Source organism: Ammospiza caudacuta, chromosome 13, assembly GCF_027887145.1.
Source record: "Ammospiza caudacuta isolate bAmmCau1 chromosome 13, bAmmCau1.pri, whole genome shotgun sequence".
Taxonomy (NCBI): domain Eukaryota; kingdom Metazoa; phylum Chordata; class Aves; order Passeriformes; family Passerellidae; genus Ammospiza; species Ammospiza caudacuta.
Genome location: NC_080605.1, coordinates 18,387,343 through 18,411,831, shown reverse-complemented (window position 1 = coordinate 18,411,831; position 24,489 = coordinate 18,387,343). Strand labels below are relative to the sequence as shown.

At 38.8% G+C, this 24,489-nt stretch overlaps 1 protein-coding gene across 2 annotated transcripts in view; it reads right to left on the bottom strand.

The window, feature by feature from the left end:
- CDH13 (cadherin 13) overlaps nt 1-24,489 on the bottom strand; it is a 441,187-nt gene that overhangs the window by 175,471 nt on the left and 241,227 nt on the right. For both annotated transcript variants that reach the window (XM_058813426.1, XM_058813425.1), the window contains exon 6: nt 11,310-11,454. In XM_058813426.1, coding sequence (XP_058669409.1) covers nt 11,310-11,454 — 145 coding nt within the window. The remainder of the gene's footprint in view (nt 1-11,309; nt 11,455-24,489) is intronic.

Below are 24,489 nucleotides of genomic sequence, written 5' to 3'. Positions count from 1 at the left end.
ATCAAAATTTCAATTCTTTAGTTCTCTCCTGGTAAGCCTGGAGCACACACCAAGCCTGCTGAAAGTGTAACCTCCCCAAATGAAACTGCCAAATAAGCAAGATTACAACAAGCCCAAGAGGCATGTCTATCTTTTGGCCTTATAATTATTTTGAGTACTGTAGGTTTTTTTCTAACAGAAGCTATGATAGAGTTCAGCTTAAATTCAAGAAGGCAAAACTGTTTAAATTAAAAAAACCAAGAAGTTTGCAAAACAATGCTCGCCAGTGTGCCCAAACAGTAATGTCTGCAATTTCATGATCCATTACCCTGTCTGTTCAAACATGCTGATGTTTCTCCTGTGCCTCTGTTTTCCAGGGCCCCTCTCTGCCACAGCTGGGAACCCATCTCCTGTGTTAAACTTTGCCCAATCTCATTTGGGGGCTGCTCATCCCATCTGCACAAAACGTTGACAGAACAAGATCAGAAGTGGCCATGCTATGGTGATTGCATTTATTGCTAACTTTGCTTGCTAAACCTGCATCTGCTTTGATAACCTTGGACAGCAGTGATGGTAGGTAGTGCAAAATCCATTCACTCACTGCCACACCAGAGATATTTCAGTGTTTCAGGTCCCTCCATTAACAGAATTATGTTATTTTAGTGTTATGTCAATTTTTTTCTGTTTCTATCAATATTCTTTCAGTGTCTGGCCACTATTTACCAGAAATTCTCAGAGCAGTTTTAGGGTATGAGCTTTCTCTCCAACACAATTTATCTGAGTAGTCCTTCAACTTGTTCATAGTTTAGCAGAACTTGTCAGACCAAAACCTCAAAGCACTTTTACTTAGCTGCTGCTGGCACTGGAATTACTGTGACTCATGGAAAGCAGATCCCAGATCACAAGAACCCAGATCCCATTTTGCTGGGCCTTAAGACAATGAATTTTTTCTGCCTTAAGACAATGAACCCAAAGCAAGTTCAGCTGAAATCCATCACTCATTTTACATTCATCCTGGCCTCATCCCTATAAACAGGAGGAGTAGGGATTTTTATGGGGCAGAGTTTTAAACTGAAGAAGGGCAGGTTTGGTGGGATAATGGGAAGGAATTGTTCCCTGTGAGGGTGGGGAGCCCCTGGCACAAGTTGGAGAAGCTGTGGCTGCCCCTGGATCCCTGGAAGTGTCCAAGGCCAGGCTGCACAGGGCTTGGAGCAATCTGGGATAGTGGAAGCTGTCCCTGCCATGGCAAGGAATGGAATTTCACAATGTTTGATTAAAAAACTTTCCCAGAGATGGAATGGGATCAGCTTTAAGGTCCCCCAAACCATTCCATGACTGTGATTCCAGGGCTTGCCTCAACCCCAGCCCAACCCTGCAAAGTTTAAAATTCCTCTGACAGTGGCACTTCCAAAGCCTGTGGGAAGAAGAACCTATTCTTGCATACAGGAGGAAACTCTATATTGTTTAATAGTTTGATTTGCTATTATGTGCTACTGCATAAGTTTTATTTTAATATCATGTAACTGCTGTGATTGCATTTTTATAATTGGTGCTCTGCCCCAGAGGAGAACTTTTTGAAGAGTAAAAAATGCTACCTAGGTGCTGACTCAGAGAATTTACAGAGTGCTTTGGGTAGCAGTACTTAAGCATGAAGCTTTCCAGCAAAGGTACTGCAGGTGCTGAAGAATTCAAACTGCCAGATCAATGACGTTAATTAATGGTTCATGCAACAAAATGTAAAAGAAAATTAAGGTGGTGAATTAAATCCTGACAGCAAAGTCCCATACAGAGTCAAGCAGAGATGCTGACAACCTTCTGAAATTTTGTATATTCTAAGAATTCCTTCTGAAATTTTGTATATTCTAAGAAATCCAGGTCTACATTATGAATCAAAGAGCTGGGATGGTTTTTGCTGCCCTAAATAGGGATGGTTGCCAATTCCATCTCCAAAGCCTCAGATTTGTAGTACAGGGGCTTTTAGAAACAGTGAGCCTGTGTGAATTTCACTGACATTCCTACTGATTTCACAACATGCCAATCCCAGCTGACACAAGGAATTGTCATTTAAGAGAGATCTCTCACAGACACTCCCTTTAACTTCAGATGCCTTCCAAGCTTCTCAGACACACCACAGGCTTGATGGCAAGAAATGACAGATAAAAAACTTTCAAATAACACCTCTTTAAAAATTTAAAGCTCCTTTAAAGAAAGATACTGTGTTTATAACTGCTAATGGTAAAAGAGAATGACTGTTCAAGAGATTCCTTTTTAATCAAACATCATGAAATTCAGATTGTAAAAACACACTGAGACTGGCAATATTTTCAAAGACCAAAGGTTGTCACTATAGATGAGAGACTTCTGCTTGGAGCAACAAATAACACATCTTCATCTGAGAGAAGTGAAAAGGGTTTGATGGAATGAATGCACAGAGTTGGGGGTTTTGGTTGCTTTTTTATTTATTTTTTAACTTTGGTTTTGGGTGCTTTTTGCCCCCACCCAGCTGGGGAAACAAATCTTTCTTACCTCTCTCTGTGAGATCAGCTAAACTCTGCCGTTTTAGAGCCTAAATCAGCAAGGCCAAGAAATGCAGTTTCCATGTGTGCTTAATAAAATTACACCCTCGAGTAGACTGGAAGAAAATTCATAATATATTAATTGAGTGAGTAATCATATGGCCCCATGGACAAGACCTGCAGTGTATTGCTAATTATTTCATTAATTAAAGTAGCTTTGTCTTGAGGTGTGTCTCTCAATTTCAAAACCATGTTAAAAATAAATTTCCCTGCCAAGTTTCCTGACAATGCTTTTGATGATTAAAAGGAAATGATATTAAAAGTAGACTGCGCTCTTTACCTTTATAATGGAAATCATATTTTGTTTTTCTCTCGGAGATTCCACAGAGGAAATGGAAACATTTTCATCCAGCAATGTACATCTCCTTTCCTGGAGGTGCTGCCATAAGGTTTGCATGGAAAATATTGCTATTTTATACAAAATCACATTTTTTATAATATTCCTGTCTCTTGAAATTTTATTAAATCCTTCTACTACTCATAAGATCATGTTTTACCACTCTAATTTTAGACTAAAACATTCACACTGTTAAAACACAGATTTGAAGCTGGGACAGAGCTGTCCAAGAACACATCCACTATTGTCACCAACATAATTCTCAACACATAGTAATTTCCATTTTCAAACTACAAGTGGCGTTTAAGTATAATAAGTAAGCATTGAGGAAAAATCAGTTAAAATTCTTTATCCCAGTTATTTTTTTCTTTTACTTTGGAATCAAAATTTTTTGCCTTCAGAACTTTGACTCGTACAATAGAAACATGGACCTGAAGTTGTGTATTTTCCATCAAAAATATTCAAAGTATTTTCCTGCTCTGTGCTTAAATCATAGAAATGATGAGCTACATTTGTGTCCCCAAAAATCACTGTCTTGAACATGTATCTGTTAATATTTTCTTCAAACCACATTTAAAAGACATTTCTGCTGGAGTTTCCAACATGTACGAGCAGAAGATGGATTGAAAGCAGGAACTGTGAGATCTCACCTTCAACCTGTCTATCACATTCCCCAAGTGTGAATTGAGCTCAGTATCAGCTGACAGCACCTTTCCCCCTTTCCCTCCACAAGAAAGCCAATAATAAACTTTTCAACATTTCCAGAAAGTTCTTCAGGTACAAATGTGTCATTTTATGAAAGCCTCTCCTGCTTACTTTCAAGCATGTTAGTGGTGCTCTCCAGGAGAGCTTGACATCTAAAAATAAATGTAATTTCCCACCTATTTTTGGTGAACAGCCATGGAAAAGTGCTATAGAGGAATAGTGTAACTGTGTGTGGAAATGAATAGTGGTGAGCAAAGGGGATATTTTCTGTATTTAACAGATCTGATCTGAATGAAGAAGTCAAAGACTTCCTTTTTCTAGAAGTTGTGCTCAGTACCTGAAAGCCAAGTGAACTGTTTTGAATATTTCTATAAAATAACACAAAACTTTTATACTGCAAAAATAGGTTACTGTGGGGTCATTCTCACTAAGGTTTCCTTTCCTATTGCAATTGCTTTCACTCTTCCAAGGGTAATGTGCAACTCCTTTGTGACTTCATGGGATTGCAGACTGCAATTTAAACTCCCAATATTTAATGGTGGGGAAGGATGAAGAACTGTGAGGGCATGAAATAAAGGGAGAAATTGGAAAAAAAATAAAGAAAAATGTGAACCTACAGTTAAAATATAATTTTAAGGCACTATCTGATAATAGCTTTCAGTTAAAATTGAAATTAATCAGGTTAACCTGAAAGGGAATAAATAATCCTGCCATTGTGCAGTGCTGAGTTTTCCATTCATGTCTCCCACAATAAAAGTAGGATGGATGTGTCTATTGGCACACTGAGGCAAAGCCTGCCTGCACTGACAATTTACTGGGTTTTTTTGCTTTGGCACTTGGAGCACTGTCCCTGTTCCTGTCACCTGCCCTGGTGACACCAGCCTGGGATTTACACCCAGCTCAGTGTGAGCACAGGGTGGGTGGGATGGGGCTTCAATGCAGCATCCCTGCCACCAGCCTGGAACCACATCATCAATTTGTGGCACATCATTGCAGCTCCTGGGGATTTATCACCCTTTCCACGAGCCTTTAAAGGATCTGGGTGAAATATGGTGGAGTGGCTGCTGCCAGGCCCCTGACTCCTGGCCTGCAGAGGGGATGGCAAGGCAATACCCACAAAGGGTGATTTAGAAGTGAATAAACACAAACTGAGGGTTTATACCACGAATAAAGCCTGGCCAGAGGGCTGCATCATGCTCCTTCCCTGCAGGCTGCCACACAGCCATGAGATTTTTCACAGAATGCTTTCCTGCGACCGCAGGATCTTTCAATTTATTGATTACATGGATGAGTTTATCTCATGTGTCCAAAGTGCTCGGAGCTTTAAAGCTCATCCCTGGCTCTTCTGAGAGACAAGAAGGAGATGCACAAAACAGGTGCAAAAGCCCAGGTGCAAAAGGCACTGTTAAGTAAATTTGTACATAAATTTCCTTTTGCAAACAATTACATCCCAAACTGCACAAATTCATTTGAGCCCTTGTTTTCCAGTACCCAGCAAGAACTCCAGTATTTTTTTAAAAAATTCATTTGTTCTTTGATTAGGATGATACTCATTTTTATTTCATGAGCCTGGGCTATAACGCAAAAGGAGCCCAAACTCATCACTGCTCTGTGCAGGGAGCTGTGAGCACTTCACTCCATGAATTGCCCAAGGCTCAGAGACCATCATGCTTTTACAGCCTTAAACATCAGGCATCAATGCTGATCTGGCCATAAGGATGAATTTTGGTACATACATAGTGTGTAACTATGGAAAAAAAGAAGAAAGCTCATTTTAGCAGGAGAGGCAGTGAGCACACAGATCACTTGTGCAGAAAGGCAAAGGGGATTTTTTGTGCAAAGGGGATTTTCTGTCTGGGACTGAAGCTGGTGACTCATTTCCAGCCCTCCCAAGCAGTTCAGTAACTCCACCTGTGCACCTGCGCTGGTCTGGAGCCTTCCCTGGGTTTAACTCCATTCTGCTGGAAATCAGAACTAACTGAACCCTGGAGCCTCCTGCCCCCACACGCTCCCATCCCAGACCCAGCCCGAGGGATCTGCTAATTGCTACACACGAGATTATTTGAATTTCCTCCAAATGCACTGCTTCAACCACACTTGCATACCTGAGAACCTGTTAATTACTTGCTTTAATGGGTTATTCCTTTCCACTTCCAGCAGGCAGATTACAGTGGATGTACAGCTTTGTCTGCCATCATGCAACAAATTATTAGTAAATGCAAATCTGTACCTACACAGTAACTAAAATATCCCAGAATCCCTAATAAAAGATCAGATATGTGTCTATATAAGCTCATCTCTCTGCAATATATGCACATCATACATATTAAAAAAATAGATATATCTATACACACACAATAACCATATTCATATACAGCTGTATTTTATTCCACACAGATCTGTGAAAAATTTCCTACTGGGATATACAAAGCAGCTGTGCATAATTAGCCTGGCTGCTGCTTGGCTTCTGCTTGGAAATTCAAATATTGACATTACAGATGTTTCTACCTAGTTCCCATCCCTTACATTTACAGGCCAGATTACAAAGGGTTTTGAGGCAGCGAGCGGAGTTTTGCTGAAATGCAGATGATTAATCCCAAGAAAGGATGGCTGAAAGTTTGCCATCAGCAAGTTTTCAAGTTTGCCCAAGACTGAACATATCTGTAAGAAAAGGAACTTGGAAACTGCTCTGCTCAGTTATATCCAAAGCTGAGCATTCCATCTCCAGTAGGAAGGACTGGGGAAAAGATGTGAACCAGGCTGGTTTAACAAATAAATATTTATTCTTTAGCTTCCTTTGAGTCAGAGCTTCCTCCTCCACAGTTTCACTCCAATTTATTATTTTGTTTTCTACAAGAGCTCGTAGCAGTAAGTTTCATAATTAAATATGTAACATTTGACATTTCAAATCTCCTCTAAATCTGAATATTGCTGCGAGTAACAGTGCTAGGAATCAAAAAACTTCAGGTTCAAACTTTAATTTTGAGATAGTTTTGAGGTGAATTTTCTGAGATATTTCTGTTTGCAGGTCAGATCTGTAGATACTTCTGAGTTTATACTGCAAAAACCCAACTCAATAGAATACCAAGAAATAAACACTTATGCACAACACTGAAACTTCTGTGACAAAAATGACTCAAGTGTCACCCTAACCCTGGTGCAGACAGAATGAGAAGACTGGAAACTCCAGATTCTACTTTTACCTAAATAAAAAATATTATATCCTTTACTATCCTTTTCTAATTGTTCTTTGTGACTTGAAAAAAAAAAATAATCTTTCAGCAAAAAGATAGCTTGTAAAACACCCTTTGATTTCCCTCTGTCCCCTGGGATTTATAGGTCAAAAGAAAGAAGAAGACTTTGACATTTCACAATTTGATTCATTTTACAGCTTTGGCAACCTTCTTCTGCAACAGGCCAGCAAGGATTGCAGGGCACAAATAAAGAGAATCTGGAAAACAGTACCAGAATATTTGAAATGTATCAAAGCTGGCAACAGGTGTGTAAAAGTCAATGATGCCAAATTTATTTTTGTCACTTTGCTAAGCCAGCTGGGCTTTTGTTTCTCTTTTATGGACTCTTTTGACTCCATCTACCATATACAATCCCATTTGTATTAATCTGTGTATTAAACTTAGGGTAAGTATTAAAAAAATCAAAAACAACAGCCAATCAATGAACCTGGCAGGTTGTTCTAAATAAAAAGGCACCATTTCAGCACCAGTTTTCATTTACCTGAACCACTACACTATTTTCCAGAGTGAAATGATATTCAGCCCCTTCCTTTTTCCAGCTCCACAAATTACTATTTTATGATACTGCAGAACCCTCTAGGCTATTCTTCTTAATTCCTTCTGTTTCCTCTCTAAATGTCTCCAAGTGTCCCTTTATTTCCAGCAATTATTTATAGACATCTGTCAGTCCAGGCTCCTTGGCTGGGATGCAATGGATCCAGGCTATTTTTGCAGCACAGAAAACAAGTTACTTTCTTTAAATGCAATTCTCAAGCAATTTTGCTAAACCACTGCAGTTAAGATTTTACCCCACTGGGTTTGCAGCACACTGTTGTAAGTCACATCATGTCAGATGTGTTTAAAATAATTTCTGTCAAGTGCCTCCAGCAAGAGAAATGAGGTGGATGCCAGGTTCATTGAACCCTCCTCCAATTTCCAATCTCTAAAAGTGAGATATCCAAAGGTTTCTGCCTGCCTGTGGAATCCATGGGATTGGGGCCACCCTCATTAATGTGCTCAGGTGAGGCTGCTGACAACACAGCTCCTCAACCCTTGAGCAGGCAGCTGGGAAAATCAGAGATCTACAGGAAATAAACTGGGTCATAATTCAGGAAACAAAAACGTGAGAAATCAGCAGTGCAGCGAGCACAAAACCCATTACAGTCAGTCCAGAAATTGCCATCAGTGTCACTGAGCCAGGCTCTGCCATTATTTTCCTGGTACAAATGTGCTGACTGCAACCTCATCCAGGAATGGGAGCTGATATAAATATAAAAACAACAAATCAAACTGGTTCTCCTGTCTTCAAACAGTTTCTACTGGTCTTCCAATTCATTTATTTATGATAAAAAGCCTCCAAGTCTGCAGTCCCTGCAGGAAAAGGCCTAATAGAAATCTCAGCGCATCTGTGGTCACTTTAAGCACACATTTGAGTGTACTTTGTTAGGATTTAACTCTGGGCTATTTTCAGAACGATAACAATTTTCCCTGAAAAGAGCTAATTTACTGTAACTAACTATATTATTAAATTTCCCTAGGAATGATATATCAAGAAATAAATCTGTAGCAATATCACCTAGCAGTCACATATTTTATCATTAATTATAAGGTCTGGCAAGCCCTAGCTTGAAATTCAGCTGAATACTCATTGTAATGTAGTTTGTGCTCTCAGTAATTATAGGCAGGTTTTGCCTCTCCAGGAGTGTGATGGCACATAAATTGTAGGTGTCCAAATAACCAGTGGTGTTTACTGGGAGCTTAAAAGTCACACACACAAAAATGTGAATGGACTTAGCAACATAAAAAAAAAATTATTTAAACACCATCCAAGCCATCCTCACTGGGACTGTGCTCAAAAGGCTCTTTAATTATTCATAGATTAAATAAATACAAAAATCATACACTGTTTTCTCCAGTTTTGGTGGATTTATATCTATATCAGATAGAAGAGAAAAAAAGAGTCCTAAAAGGGGCTTGGCACAACTTTTCACTGTAATTTCTGTGTTTATGTAATTTCTGAGCAACAGAAGCAAGAATGTAGCTTTAAGACAGAAACACATTGAGTTAAAAACAAAGAAAGTTTGGAGTTTTAGAGTTTAAAATATCGAAAAAAATTAAAGTAGTTACAAAGGTAAACCAAAGTTCAAAATTCAGAATTTTAAGTTTGTGTATCATAACAAAATTAACTAATAAAGCTTACACTATGAATCCATAAAATGAAATATTTAAGTGTTGGACCAAAAATATAAATATCTTTATTAACAGCATTTTATTAATCAAAAAATCTTTAAAAGGTCTTATAACTAAGGATCTTATGACCTTCTGAAGCATGCTGTGAAGATGTGACTGAAGTCACCCTTCCTACCTATATAGAAGACAAGAAAAATAAACATCATCATCTAAAAACTCAGAGATCCCATCTCTAATTCATTCAAAATTCCTTCAAGATTCCCATCCAAATCCTTCCTTTTGCAGCTTCAGCAATGAAATGCAGCACAAGTGCAATGCAAAGGGAAGGACTCAGGAATTCCACTTGCCAACACATCAGGATTCCTCTCAAGCTGTGCAGTGCAACCTTTGACTTGGAGCAGCACGACAGCTGGGGGGGCCCTTCAAGCCCAGAATATTCTCTGGTAACCTCTGTGATAAAATAGCAGAGCATGATGAATAATTTGAAGATTTGTGCCAGAAGCTGGGAAGAACTATGGAAAACAAGGCCAGGAAATGGAGGCTGAGTGGGTGCCATCTGCACAGAGAGCTGTGACTGATTCCAGCCCACCCTGATTCCACAGGTTCCATCGTGCACAAAATAATTCTGCAAGCATTGGTGCTCTTGACACCAGGCAAATGAGGTTATGAAGTTTAATGTGATGAATACCTGGAGGGTAAGGGAGGGAAGGTAAGGGAGGGAAAGTTGAGAAAAATTATTCAAACTTTGGCCAACAGGAAAGACAATCAAAATGCTAAATGATACCTGAGTGAGTACCAAACAGCAATAGGAGAAAATGGATGAAACTATTACAGAAGAATTCACTGGAAGGTGGGCTGAGAAACATCTCTACTGAATCAGAAGTGTAAACTTCAATATAAGGAGTGGGAAGGAAAGGAAAACAAGGAGAGTTTATGGATAATAAAAATAGAGGATTGCCAGTTAAAAAATGTACTAGAGACCTACAAAAGAAAAGAGAGTTCTGCTGGCAGCTGTATTCTCAAATATGAAACATTTCTTGTTTGGCTGAAAGGATCATCAATATCTTCATTACGTGTTTATCACAAGTTAGGTAAATAAACATTTACCTCAAAAATTTAATCTGTTGAAGGAGCAGCTTGTAATGTATTTCATACCCACAGGTTTTTAGATATGAAGAATTCAATGTGAAAATGCAAAATTCACCAGAAAGCGCACAGAATATAAGGGAAGAGTTTAACTTGGATGGTTATACCCACATTAAAACTTGAAACCGTATCGTACTCTTGCAGAATTTCCTCATCAGACAAAATCAACAGGAAATTTAATCAGAACATTTTCCTTACTCACTTTAATTATCAATGTGTTTTTGTTTTGTTGCAACGGTTGTATCTGCATTTACAACATCTGTTTATCAGCATTGTTCAGTATTTCAATCTCCCTACAACATTAGTCTAATGTGCTTCCCATTTATTTGTGTTATTTACCAGACTCATGCTACATAAACAAATAAAAACAACCCTTCCAGTACCTAAACTTACAGGAAAAAAAAAGTGAAATTCCCACTCTGCACAGAAATTGCTCATGGTATTTGGTTTGAATTTTAATCATATCCTAGGGGCTGTCTTCCATGATTCCAGAGATGAAGAAAAAACATGAACCTAAATCAAAGCTCCTATTTCCAACTAATTTCTGGGTATATTCCTTTTACTTTTTGTTACTGCAGAGACTCATTTTTCAAAAAATTATTACCTGTTGTCCTTAAGTTGTACTGCTCTTGCTTCTTTTCACAGAGGAAGAATCCAATGAGCCACCAAATCAGCAAGAAATCTTGTACAGAGTGACAATAATGCATTTATCAACAGAGGATTTGTTCAGGCTCTGTCATATTCACATTCTCTGGAAAAATCCCTTTGCCCAGGATTTTTCTCCTGCGAAGCTGAGAAGCCTCAGAGGAAAAGAAAGCAATTCATTTTCTTCTCCTGTGCTGTGCTCACATGTGGAATGTGTTTGGAGATTGTTTACCCACAGGTGATTCTTCCATTTGATTCTGCTGTGAGTTGTTTTGACTCTTTGGCCAATCAGGGCCAAGCTGTGACTCTGGAAAGAGTTTTCATTATTATCTTTTTAGCCTTCTCTAAGTATCCTTTCTGTATTCTTTAATATCATATAATATCATAAAATAATAAATTAGCCTTCTGAAAACATGGAGTAAGATTGATCATTCCTCCCTGCCGTGGGGACTCCTGCAAACACAATAATTTCCAGAGCTGTGGGTGGCTGGCACTCACCTGTGGCAGATCCCTCCATGACGTGCCCAACGTAGGGGCCCTCCTTGAACATGGGCCTGTTGTCGTTCTGGTCGATGACCGAGACGTCCAAGCGCACCGGCCCGTCCAAGGTCTTCCCGTTCATATCCACCACCTCCACCTCCAGCTGTGGGAGCAGAAAAAGGAATCGAGTCATGAGGTCACTGTCACAGTGAGAGGAGATAGGAAAAAATGAGTTCTGGTGAGCGTTGGTGTGGCCAAACCCTGCCAAAGATGTCACTTGCAGCCCGGTCTTATGGACCAGGCTCAGGGAAGATTTCTCCTCCAAAGGAAGGGACAGATGTACATTCAAACTGAGATATCCCCTGGCAGCTTGAAGTTGCCACATTGCCCAAAGAATTAAAAAGCTTTAAAAAACCCCAAAGCTTTAAAAAACCCCAAAAAACAAGACCCCTTGCAAAGTTGATCCTACTCATGTGAAGATTTGGTTAGAATTTGTTTCTTTGCTTTTATCAAACACACTCCAGTGGACACACATAGAATTATCATGGTAGAATTGACATTAATGCTCACCCAAAAGCCTTATTGAAAACAAACAGAAAACAAAACCATGAAAACCAAACAAACAAACAAACAAAAAAGCAGGAATGCTGTAGACATTCAGACATTTTTTCAATGGTGACGGCATGAAGTGTTTGTCAGGCCATTTTCAGATTTCTCTGGGTCTTCTAATCAAGTGTGGAAGAATGAAAGAACATCTTCAGTCTCAATCAGGTGGGTGTATTCACAAGCTGAAGATTTGTTTGGACCTTCTTTACTTCCAAAAACTGGACAGAAACATCCTGTTGTACATCAAACCCCCAAACCATCTACAGTGCAAGGCCCCAGTGAGTCACCAGGGCAAACCACGCCAAAACTTCTTAAACAACAGAGAAATCAATTTAGATTGCAACTGTGTGCTATACCTGCAGTTCTCTCCCCTCACAAGAAATCAATAAAATACAGCAATAAACATGTCTGAGACACCACTGTCATTCTCACCTGCCCTCCCCATCCCCAGACTCTAATGGAGTTAAGCCAGCCAGAAAATGAACCTGAGCTCAGATGTTAATATCACTCTCTCCAGTCTTTCCTTGAGAAAATGGAGCCAGCAGGGGCTGGAAGTCTCTGAGCATTTTGTTTATACTGTTAATTTATTCTTCATTGCCCTGTCTTATACCTGTAAGTTATTTATAACTTAGTGATAAATCCTGCTGGGAAAGAAATAGGTCAGAATCCTAATTCCTTATTAAAATGGATGGCTTATTATCACCTTTCTCTGTTTTCTGTTATGCTTATAAATACCTTCCACTTTTTTAATTCAATGTGTTGGGTGTGAGTAGGAGTATTTGTTATGAGTGAGACACCTACTCACAGGCACTGTTTGTAAATAGTGTCACAGTCCATTTTAACATCTACACACTGCTTAGCCTCACATGCCTGGAAATTGTTCTTGCAAACCTTTCCCAAGCCTTATTTTTTATTATATGGATTAACATCTTAAAGGCAGACAAACATTCTGGTTGGAATGGTTCCAGCAGCTTTGGCACAGCTGAAGATTTCTGGAGCAGCTCCCCTTCAACTTTTGGGGTTGTTCAGCTCTGAGCTCCAAAGCCAATGCAGGAATCTTTGCCACGGGATGTGATGGGAAAGGAAAAGTGATTCCATTCCTGAACTACATTAAAGTCAGATACAGTTTTAGCTACAGCTGGAAACTACTGAAAAAAGAATCATAAAATAATTTAGCTTGGAAAGGACCTTAAAGTTCATCTATTTCCAGCCCCTGCCATGGGCAGGGAAACCTTTCACTGGAGCAGGTTGCTCCAAATCCCACCCAACCTGCCCTTGAAGCGTTCCAGGGATGGAACATCCACCTCATCTCTGGGCAAACCACATCAATATTTTACCATCCTTATTTTAATTTCCCTCTCCCAGTATCTAATTCAAATCTCTGTTTGTTCAAAACCATTTCTCTTTGTCCTATCAAAGCCCTGCTAAATGTTTATCCCCCACCCTCCTGTTATCCCCTGAAAAGGGCTCTAAGGTCTTCCTGGGGCCTTTTCTTCTCTTTACATGCAAACCACAAAGGATAATCAAGGCTTTAGGTGAAATTTTACACCTCACAGCACAAAACTCCGTGATCAGATTTGGGGCTGAGCACCCCAAGTCTCTGAGCTTGTCCTTAGAGGAGAAGTGTTCCTCTGCTCATTTTTGTGGCCTCCTCTGGACCCACATCTCCACATCATCCCTGTGCTGAAGACTCCAGAGCTGGAGACTTTATCACAGTAAAACTGACTCATCAAAACCATGTTAATTGCTTTGGGAAGTGAAAGAATAGCAATATTTCCCTGTGAAATTCCAGGAAATTAATTTTCAAATTCAAGATAATTTGCTCCTAATCTATCTCTCAGTATCAAGTGACTGTGCTGTTCATTGGAAAGAACAAAGACTTTGCTAAATTTAAAAAACTGCTTCAGCAGCTTTATCAGAATTGTAAGTCATTTAAAACAAAGGCTGATCTAACACCAGTTTTTGGGGTTTTTTCTCAGACTTGCACAGATTAAAGAAAAGAATAGAGGATTCTTTTTAATGACTGAAGTAGATTTACTTTATCTTTGCCAAGTCCACTGCATCTGAGAGCAACTGTCCAAAAAATTTGGCATGACAGGTCTGTAGGAACAGCTACATGATATCTTCTTCATTTTATTAAGATTGTTGAGGACTTTATTTTATTCATCTTTGTACAATAATTTTCAATCCTGTCCTAATCATTGAGTTAACTCACCAGCTCCTTTTAAACCCATTCTACAATTTTTTCAAAATAAAAACCTGCAGCACTGAAGTTATGGCCATCATTCTTTATATGACCAGTTTGTGAAAGAAGCTGTCTGATATTTTATGTAGCTTCCTCATGAAAATCTAACAAAACAACCCAAATTAAAACAAAACCAAAAAATCAATAAAACCTGCTCACAAAATAACAGCAGAAGTAAATTGTTATTTCCAAAAACACAACACATGCAAGTGAGAAAAGCATTCAAGTAAAAGACAATATTGGCACTTTGAACAGGCTGTAAATAAAACCAGGTGGGAAATGAGATTGTCCCAACTAACAGAACTGTGAGATTTCAGCCTTTCAATGCAGAAGGCAAGAAAGCTTCTCTGGTCTTAATGTAAAACTTGGCTGATGTAGGAAAAATACTGAATTAATTCTTTTGATAACAAGAAATTGGAATGGCACATTCAGAAAGGGTTTAAGTTCCTACCTGACTATAACAATGCAGCTCCAAGGACATGTGCTAAGCATAAAGACAGATTTGAAGAAATTGAAAGAAAAAGCCCCAGCCTGCAGAGTTCTGCAGCTGTTTATTTTGTGAAAAACTGATGCTTTCCCACTTAAAATTATGGAATTATGTTCATGGGGGTAGAAATGAACCCAAACCATGAATCGATGATGATGATGAAGTCATGCTCATCGTCATCTAACCTGTGATTTTCAGCAGCTCTTGAAGCTAAATCCCAATTTCATTTCTGACACAAGTGTACACGCAAACCACAAAAGATAATCAAGGCTTTGGGAGAGACTTTGCACCCCACAGCACAGAACTCCATGATCAGATGCAAAGCAGACTTTGGCTGGTGCCCCTGATCATTTGATCACTGATCAAATCAGGCACAGCAATGGGACAGGGAAAAGCATAAACCCCCAAACTGCAGGCAGGATAAAATCTATTCCTACCTGGCAAACTCCCACTGAACCCTCTCCCTTCTGAAAATGGATTATTTCAAGGCTTCCCATTCAATTTCCCTCAGCATATGCAAAGCAAGGATCTTTCATCACCCCAAATATAATGATCTCATCAGAAGTTAAGCTTATTCAAAGTTGCTCATTTTAAGCTTTCTGCTTTATTTTAAACAGTCTTGAATCCTTTCTACTCTGCAGTCAGCAATAACATTTACATGAAAAGATAACCAGTCTCGTTCTTACCATTACTTCAAGTAATTTCAAAGGTTTCTCTTCACAGAAGGGTTGTTTTCATTCATTTATTGCTTTTGGTGAAATGATTCTGGAGAGCCACCTTCCTTCTCTGCATATAAATGTCTATTTTCACTTTGCAGCCAGCCAGCCAATGGCCCACATAAAATTATATCATAAATTTGGAGATTTTTATAAGTAAATCTGGAATATCTTTTAGTGCTTAATTATCTTTAAAGCCTAAGACAGGTTATTTAGTCATTACCTGCCATCTAATTTTAATTTCCAATTTGTTGCCCACAGGAATGTTTCTCATGGAAGTTTTCCATTTGTTTCAACAGATGGTTTTTCTACTTGTTCCTTATTTCCAGATTCACAGGAGCACTGCACCATCCAAAATACTGCAACACCACCACGTGCCCCAACCTCAGTGATTCTAATCACTGCTAGATTTATTTATTGATCAGATTAATTATTGAAAATACTTGTTAGGTTTATTTATTATCAATTTTTTAAGTGTGGATTGACACTAAGGACTTATGGATCTTTCATTCAGGCAATTTCCTGGTAAGAAAAGAAAATTTGGCCACATCTAGGTCATAAAACGTAGTAAAGAAATTCTCTTTATAGTGCAAGGTTGTAGTAAAAACTTTATGCAATTACCTAACAAACACAACTCAGAGAAGACAATAATTCAGACAACTAGAAACTAATTACAAGTAAATTTTCCTGATTTAAGAGCATGAATAAAACATGAGCTAATTGTTATATTGCTCCATAAGAGATGGAGGGAGAGGATGCCAAACAAAAATAAACAGTTTTTCAGAGTTAAACAGAATTCTGTCGACCACCAGAGTAGAACTGTACAGATGATGGCAAACCCAGCACCATTACCTGCAATTAGAGAATTTCACCTGCACTCAGAGCCAGAGCCAAGGTGGAAAGGGATTAATTAGCCATGTAAATGCTCCAGGAAAATCTTCCACAGGCTTCATTGCTACTGCATCCATCTCAAACATTAATTATTACACAGTTCCTATTTTCTTAGCAGAACTATCTCTTAACTCTGTGCATTAATTAAACAACTTTTTTTAAAAGTCCAAGACTTCTATCTCTGCAAAGTGACAAGGAGTGAATTCTTCAGCAAGAGTCACTTCATATTTGATCACTTCAGATGTAAAGGTTTGTAAATGCATTAATAGAAATTTTAAGGAAAGAAAGAGGAATTTAATATTATAAACAGTCAAATATGTGCTTTTATTTCTGGTTTTTAAGGCAGTGGGCATAATATTTTAATAATTAGTCACGTCAGTGGACTCAAACGTCAGGGTCTAAATCATATTTTAATTTGTGAAGTATAACATAGCAAGTTCTGCCAAATTTATACACTTTTGACAAAAAGGACCTTTTGCCTTTCCAAAGCTCAAGTTGCATTTGAAACTGTCACCATGGGGATTTTTCTGTGACTGTCAAATCAACATTCCCAAGTTATTTCAACTGTTTTTTCTTTAAACAAAACCAGCCCAAGTCAGAAAGCTCTTAGAGCCTTAATTAAATTTAATTAAATAACAGCTTCCTGCACATTTTCCTCATGATTTTTCGTGCAGTAAATCTCTCCATTGTTCACCTTTCCTTTGTAGGGCAAAGCACAACAACATTTTCTTGGCCATTTTTCAATCAGCACAGGCCAGTTCCAAAATCTCCTTGTACCTGCAGCTCCTGCTGCCTTGAGATAAGATCACAAACTCTTTTTCAAGAGGAAAACCTGGCGCTGGCAATCCAGGAAAGCCACAATATTCCTGGGAAATTCCATCACTGGAATGTGCTCCTTGCTGAAAAATGAAGCCACAATGCCATGCATTTAATATTTTTTGGTTTTAATGTAGTAAATTGCTCCATAGCTGGAAACCAAGCAATTATGAACTCATTATCTAATTGAATGTATGCACTGTGCCACCATTAGTGTCACAGGAAATGCATTTTCTTCCCCAGCTGTGTCTCTGAATCACAATATTGTTTAAAAAAGTGTTGTTTTCTGTACAGCTTAAAGCCTGGAAATTTTTCTCTGTTCTAAGTATAAAATGGCCCCTTTTCCATGAAAAAAATCACAGAGGAGGAATATAAAAAACCCAAAATTGTAGAGAATGATGGCATAAAGTGCAGAAAAAATACATTAATTACATACTCATAAAAATCTTATACCGAAATGAACTGTGCCTTACGTTCAATTCTAAAAATTATTTTGATGTTTTTGTCTCATTAAAATATAAAATAAACAGTTTGGGATTTTATAGAAGATTTTTGTATATCAACTGAAAAAATAAACCCACAAAATGGATAACTTCATCTCATAGTTTTTACCACCTATTCCTGAGGCTGGTTTTAAGTTATAAGAACAAAAGGGTCAGCAAGCAGTAATTGGTATTTTCAGGGGTTTTTCAAGTCAGTTTGGGCCAGTCAAGATTTACTTGTGAGTTCTTGTGACTGTTAATTTAAGATTTCTTATTTTAAGGTTTAAATATTTTTAATAAACAATTCTTTGCAAGCATTATAAATATTTTATACATATATATATATAATATAAATATACTTTTGATATTCACAGAACATTTAAGATTTTATATAATATCAGGCACTAGTAACCAGCAGTTTTCCAAAGCTCCTGTCCATGTTTTGCCCCAGATGTGTCCCTGTGAACTCCAGTCCCCCTGAGAAATGTCACTTTCTAGGACACAGTCAGGCTGCATGAGGGAAAACTGGGTTTAATGTCATGCAAAAAGTCACAGGAACAAAGGAACTGGGAGCAGAGAAGGGAAGATTCTGACATTATCCCAAAATTCTCTCTTCTGTGGGCAGGAGATGGGATGGCAGGAGCTGCTCCAGGATCCTGCCCCCCTCACAGAGCAAATGGGTGCATTTACAAACCCTCCAAAACCCACAAAATCCCCATTTTGGGATGGACACAAAGCAGGTCTGAGGTGCTCAAACTGAACTATCCTGATTAATTATGATGGGACCAACAGCCCCAGAGTGTTTCAAAAGAGAATCAGTCGCAGAAATAAGATAAGCAAAGGGTGGGAGACAGAGATGAAATGACTTCGCCAAAGCCACAGACCAGACAAAATTTAAATCAAGCTTGAATCTGGGTTTTTGATCTCTGAACACAAGACTGATAGAGATATTCCATCTCTTGCTGAGCAAGTAATGTAAAATTAGATTTACAAAGATTATTAAGCTACCAACATGTGCACAGTGTGATTTTTCAAAGTGCCTTATGAGACTGGATAATGTATCCTATTAAAATCAAAACACCTTTGAAAGATCTTTGAAAACCCAGTTGTCCTCTCAGTATATAATTTTCCCCCCAGTTACACACTATTCTACAACTTTAAAGACACAAAAGCACAAGTGAAAATAATTTTATGCATCCTTACAAGAGAAAGCCTCAAAGAATCTCTCATATGGCTACAAAAATCAAATTAAAATAACTTCTGAAGCATCCATCCTGTTAAGTATTATCTAGGAGCTGAAATGAGAATGCCCACTCCAAAAATAACCTCAGTGAACAAATGGGAAGAACATCCCTCAAATCTGAGGAGCAGCACAGCTCTTCAAGCAGCCACGTGTACTTCACACAGAGCAGAAGTATTAAGGATGATCATGTAAATTAAAATCTAATTAAAATCTTCCCATATCACAAGAGAGCACATGTTGATCCCCTCAACAAAAAGGAAGAGGGGGTGAGGGAGACAGAGGAGGTATCAGGATTCACCAAAGCAATCAATTCTAATCACCACAAAAATATTCAAGAAATCAAAAAGAGACAAAGTAGTGCTGAAATAAAAGATTAAGACATAAGCTGGGGCAGAATTTTTAGACTCTATGCTGCGCCACAAAAGCAATAAAGACATTTAGCAAAGAAAAACTGAAAAAAAAATGGCTTTGCACTTTTAAATAGCTCCTGGCATTGTTTGACACTGCTTACCATTCTGGCTGCTCAAAAATAACTCCAAAAGTGGAGGAAGTGGCAAGAGTTGAACAGATGCAAGAAGCAACAGGGTCAGAGAGAGCCTGCAGTTAATCAGACCAAGAACTAAAATGCAAGATCCCAAATGCATCAGTGCCAAGGAAAAAACTTCTTTAGGCATTAGAAATAAAGGTCAGTGCAAATGCCAGGGATATATCACACGTACATGGATTTGGCTTTGTTGTTATTGGTAAAACATCTGTTCCTGCAAACGAGGAGGAAAAGGTCTCTGAAGTCAAGGATCACCCAGGCTGATAGCACAACAGAGGGAGCAGCTCAGGTGTCCCTGTGTTTGAGTAACAAAGCAAGTTACAAAAGCACCTGTACAGATTTTACAGGCTGCCCTGGAGGGCCTCCAGGTCGCTGCTGCCTTTTCCAGCCCTGTCACATTCCTGGGGTGACATCCTGGAGCTCATCCTCCCACCCTGTCGGAGCTCCAGGGCACAGCTGCAGCCAGGACTCCTTCAGAGCCCATCCAAGAGAAAAACAAGAGTGCTTGGGATCCAAGTGCCAATGAAGAAAACACTTCAGAGACAAGTGTTCTCCTGGTGGAGTTGCTGAAAAATTTGCTTTTATTGTAAATAAAATTGCTCTGCTATTCAAACTTTGAAATGCTATCACCATACTTTATACACTGCATTTGTCACAGCCTTGTAAGATGCATTCCATAGCATTCCTAAACTTCACCTTTTGGAAGGTTGGTCTTAGAAGGCAGGAAAAGAGAACCAGATGAGATTTATTTGTCTCTGCTCACACAGTTGAGATGACCAGGCTGCAAGGGCCATGCCTTACAAAGCCCATTAAAATTCCAGAGCTGCAAATCTCCCATCGCAGAAGGATTGGATTGTGACACAAGGTGTCTCCTCCAGCACATAGGATGGGGTGATAAACTGTTAAGACTTCTGTTTTTGTATCTATCATTTATGTATTTAATTTTATTCAGTAGTTATTTATTTTTATTCTGCTTCTAAACCTCCTTCTAAAACTCCTTTCCCAAGGCATCCTCTCCTTTACTCAGAGCACCCACTTTACCAACTGGAATCTGCCTGTTTGACCATGGAACAGCCCTCTCCTTCCTCCTCAAACCCTGTCTAGTAAACATTTGGCACTTTTTGCCTGTTTGTGAGCCAAAGCTGACACATTTCCATGCTGATGATAAAAGGTGTGGGAAGCATCATCACAACTCCCTCCCTGCCGGGTTTGGTTACACTCGTCAGTAAAAGTGAGTTTATTGATCTCCCTCAATAGCTTGGAAGCTGTTTTATTAAGAATTTTAACATGTGTGAGGGTAAATATTTCAAATATAGCCCAGAAGTATTCAGAGTTAGAGTCTGGCTTTCCCTGCTGCACTCCATGCTCTCAGCAGCTGTGATGATGAGCAAGCACTGGAGGTAACAAAACTCTCTTCATCCTGCCCTGTCATCCCAGCTAAAGGAGATTTTGCTGATTTTCTCTGCAGTCAGCTTTGAATTTCACATTATGCCCAGTAGTTTGGTTTTTTTCCAAAAGGGTGTTTGTGGCTGATATTTTTATAATTCAGACAGCTGATCTTCCTGGTAAGGGCAGCCAGACAGATCAGCACATCCCAGATCACACACAATGAGCAGTTTCTCTGTTTCATTCCAGCAGTGTAGTGGTTTTTCCCTATTAAATCTATATTTCATTCACAGAAAAAAAAAAGAAATTATCTGAGCAGTTTCCACATTATTATAGCAGAAAAGTAGTTTGCAGACATGGATGTAGAGGAAAGATATTCCCAGGGCAGCCTGATCCAAAATAAAATGTCATTTCAAATTACCTCTTCTCTCTCTCTTAACTGAGTCTTTGTCACTGTTAACATGTTGGGCCATCTCTTTGCATTAATTGTGAATAAAGGGAGATTTAGTCAATGAGTCTCAAATTAGGTGAATTAACACAGTAAAAGTCTTTTCTGAGTAGTCAAATAGCTCTAATGTGATTCCTGAAGGATCAGCAAGCATCTGCTGTGTAGTGAGACATGGAAAGACAGAATTTATTTCATGTTCTTTTATTTTCCTTGCTTACATTTCACCCAGGAACTTTCTGAAATGCTTCACTGGTCTTCAGCTTTTATGACAAAATTACCTGTTAAAACTATTAATCTTAAGGTGCAATTTGCAGTTCTAGCATGCCTCACTGGATTTATTTATTTATTTTAAATGTCTCAGTCAACCATAATTTACTTCATTTAACATGTTAGGAAGGCACTTCCTCAGTAAATTTTATGCTCCACCATCACTTTCCCTTAATTCTGAGATCTTAAAGATGTTTTACAACAACAATTCCTGTGCTGCACTTTTATAAAAGCAGATCTCAAACCAAATCCACAAACTTCTGCCTTACTGATTTGTCACCAACTTTCAGGACTTTATTTGTGCCACATTTCCACACCCATTTTGTTTCTGGAGAGAAAGATTTCTCTTTTTCTGTCCTTCATGCTCTTCCTAAACTCCAAATTATGACAACCTTATCTGAGCAATTTTCAGAATTCCAAGACCCACAATGTCATCTTTTGTCTTTTTTACCCTTCTCAAACCCTTTTCACTATCCACAAATACTGAGAGACACGATTTTCAGTCCAAAAATGCAACCAAAGCCTTTTTGTTTACAATGATTACATTGTAGATGTCTATTTTTTCACTGATTGCAGCAAGCTGCATCAGTTGTATCAACTGAAAAAAAAATTCCTATGTGGAATATTGCATTTGGCAAAGGGAGAATTGGAAAGTCTGCTATTCCAGCAAAATGTAAAGCCTGGATATTGTCAGTCAAAAAACTAATTAAATGCTCTAAGCACCAAAAATTGCAAGTGAAAAAAACCTTTTTGAATTACAGCAATCAGCAAGACCCTTTTTCATGCACCCACCAACCAAATGATGATAAAAGGAGTAAATTTTAAATTCCAGAACTCGTCCCAGCAAGTGTTGCAGGAAGATTTCCTTCTCCTATTGCAAGACTGCAACTCAAAAACCAAGAAAGGGATCTTAGGGACCCACAAAGATAATCACCAACAGAGTGCCAGGGGTCAATTAAAGGCAAAATAGAAAAAAAAGTATAAAGTAAACGGAATTAAATAAAGGCAACTAATTTCAAACACAGAGGATTTCTGTGGTAAGACTGGAGAATTAAACAAACAAATACACAAAGGAGGAGAAGTCTTGCAGTGTTTTGAGTTGTTCAAATCTACTGGGGTGCAGGAATTTTTTAAAATTTGCAATGTCCTAGAAGAGGAAGTCCTTGAAGAGACTTTTGAAGCTGATGCTCTAAATTAACAGAGGGACTTCTTGCACAAACCAGACTGTTCAAACTTAATGTATTTATTCCCAAAGTGGCATTGAAGTCACAAGGTGGTGGAAAATCATCCTGTGGTATTTTATTCCATTACACTCCCCTTGAGGAGTGCACACCCCTCTGTCAGTTAAGGGACTTTACATCCCAGCAGAGATATTTTCTAAAAATAACAGGTGTGTGTTAAAATCTGAACTTTTTTATGCATTAGGGAGCTATTTTAGCAGTACAGCATGATTTGCTTGAAATGTATTTAATAATTAAGTTTGAAGTGTCATTATTTCTGCCTGTGTAATTGCAACAGTCCCTTTGAGTACAGACAGTGTCTTATTTAGACACTTTAGACAGTGTCTAAAAAAAGGAAAACAAGATTTATTCACCAAATTCTGCTCTGTGACTAGGTGTAGTCCTGTCTCTATTCCATTGTTCCTGTCACCTTCTTGTTTTTAATTTAGACACAACAAACAGAATGATTGGATTTTACTGTTCAATAAAACAACAATTAATGGCAAATTGCAGGAGAGTTCCTCACTCAGCTCTGCTACATCACCAAAACAGGTTCTCCTTTGGCCTGGCAAGGTGACTTCTCATCAATATATTGCTGGTTCAAACATAAGATAATTTCTTTGATTTGGAGTAACCTATTTGTAAATCTGTCACTATTAAGTAACTTGCTGGGTCAATGCAGAACACACAGAGAAACTCAGTCCAATCAATGCCAAGGGTTTGATTTTGGAGCTGAAATCAGTAGCAATCCATCAACCCCATGGAGCCTATCAAAAAGAGCCTATTCTGGTTTTAACTGAGGTCTTTTGTAAAACTGAAGGTTTGCTGTTATTGCACCAAGTAAATCCCCTGGCGTGAAATAACAAAAGGCTCCTAAACCCACGTTTGGAAGGGACATGGAAGATTCCATGATTCTAAAAGGAAAGCAAAACCAACTGCAGAAAGAAACCAACTCAAAATTATTAGGTCTGCTTAGGAAGGCAGAAAGATCTCACAATCTTTCCTCAAAACTAAAGAATTATTTTAAAACTTCAGTGTTTGTTTCATTTTAGGCCAAAGAAAGAAACTGGAACAAAAGGAAACGCAGTAAAACCTCAGCTGGGCTGATCACTGGTGGGGACCCAGGACATTGCTCTGGCTGCCCTGGAGGGCTCCAGACCCTGGCAGGGGCTCAGAGACCTTGGCATGGAGTAAAAAACACCTGTGCCTTGGATTTTAGCCCATGGAAACAATTCCCAACTTTGTGCGAAGAGTTACAAGCCACAAGAGTTTGAGTAGAATGATAATGAATTTTTCACAGGGTGCAAAAGTAGAATTTTGGGGATTTGGAATGGGGGTTCAAGAGGCAGGATGGAGGAACCTGGGTGTGTCCTGTCCTCCTTCTTCTTCTTGTCCTCCATCTTCTGTTGTGATGGTGGCACTTTTGGATTGGTTTAGAGTGGAGACAGACTGTCTGACACAGGTGATGGGTATTGGAAAATTATAGTAAATAAAGTACAGGAAGTTTTTAGTATAAAAAGCCAACACCACCCCAAGGGCAGGGACTGTGCCACAACCCGACCTGCTGGACAGAGCTCAGCAGGTCAGAGAAAGAATGGAATAGATAGGAGAAAATAAACAACCTTGAAAAGCAGAACTGAGGAATCTCAACTTCTTCTTTGGTCGTGGGGCTGGGAAAAAAGAGACTTTGGGACACCTCGGAGTCATCTCAACAACAGAAACCCGAGGATCATTTTCTGGAGGATAAACGTTGTGTTCCCATGGCTGTGTGTCCCCTCCTTGCCCAGGCAGGGTGCTGGCTCTCAGTAGATGACACTCTGTGCTCTGCCAGCAGCTCTCACCATCCA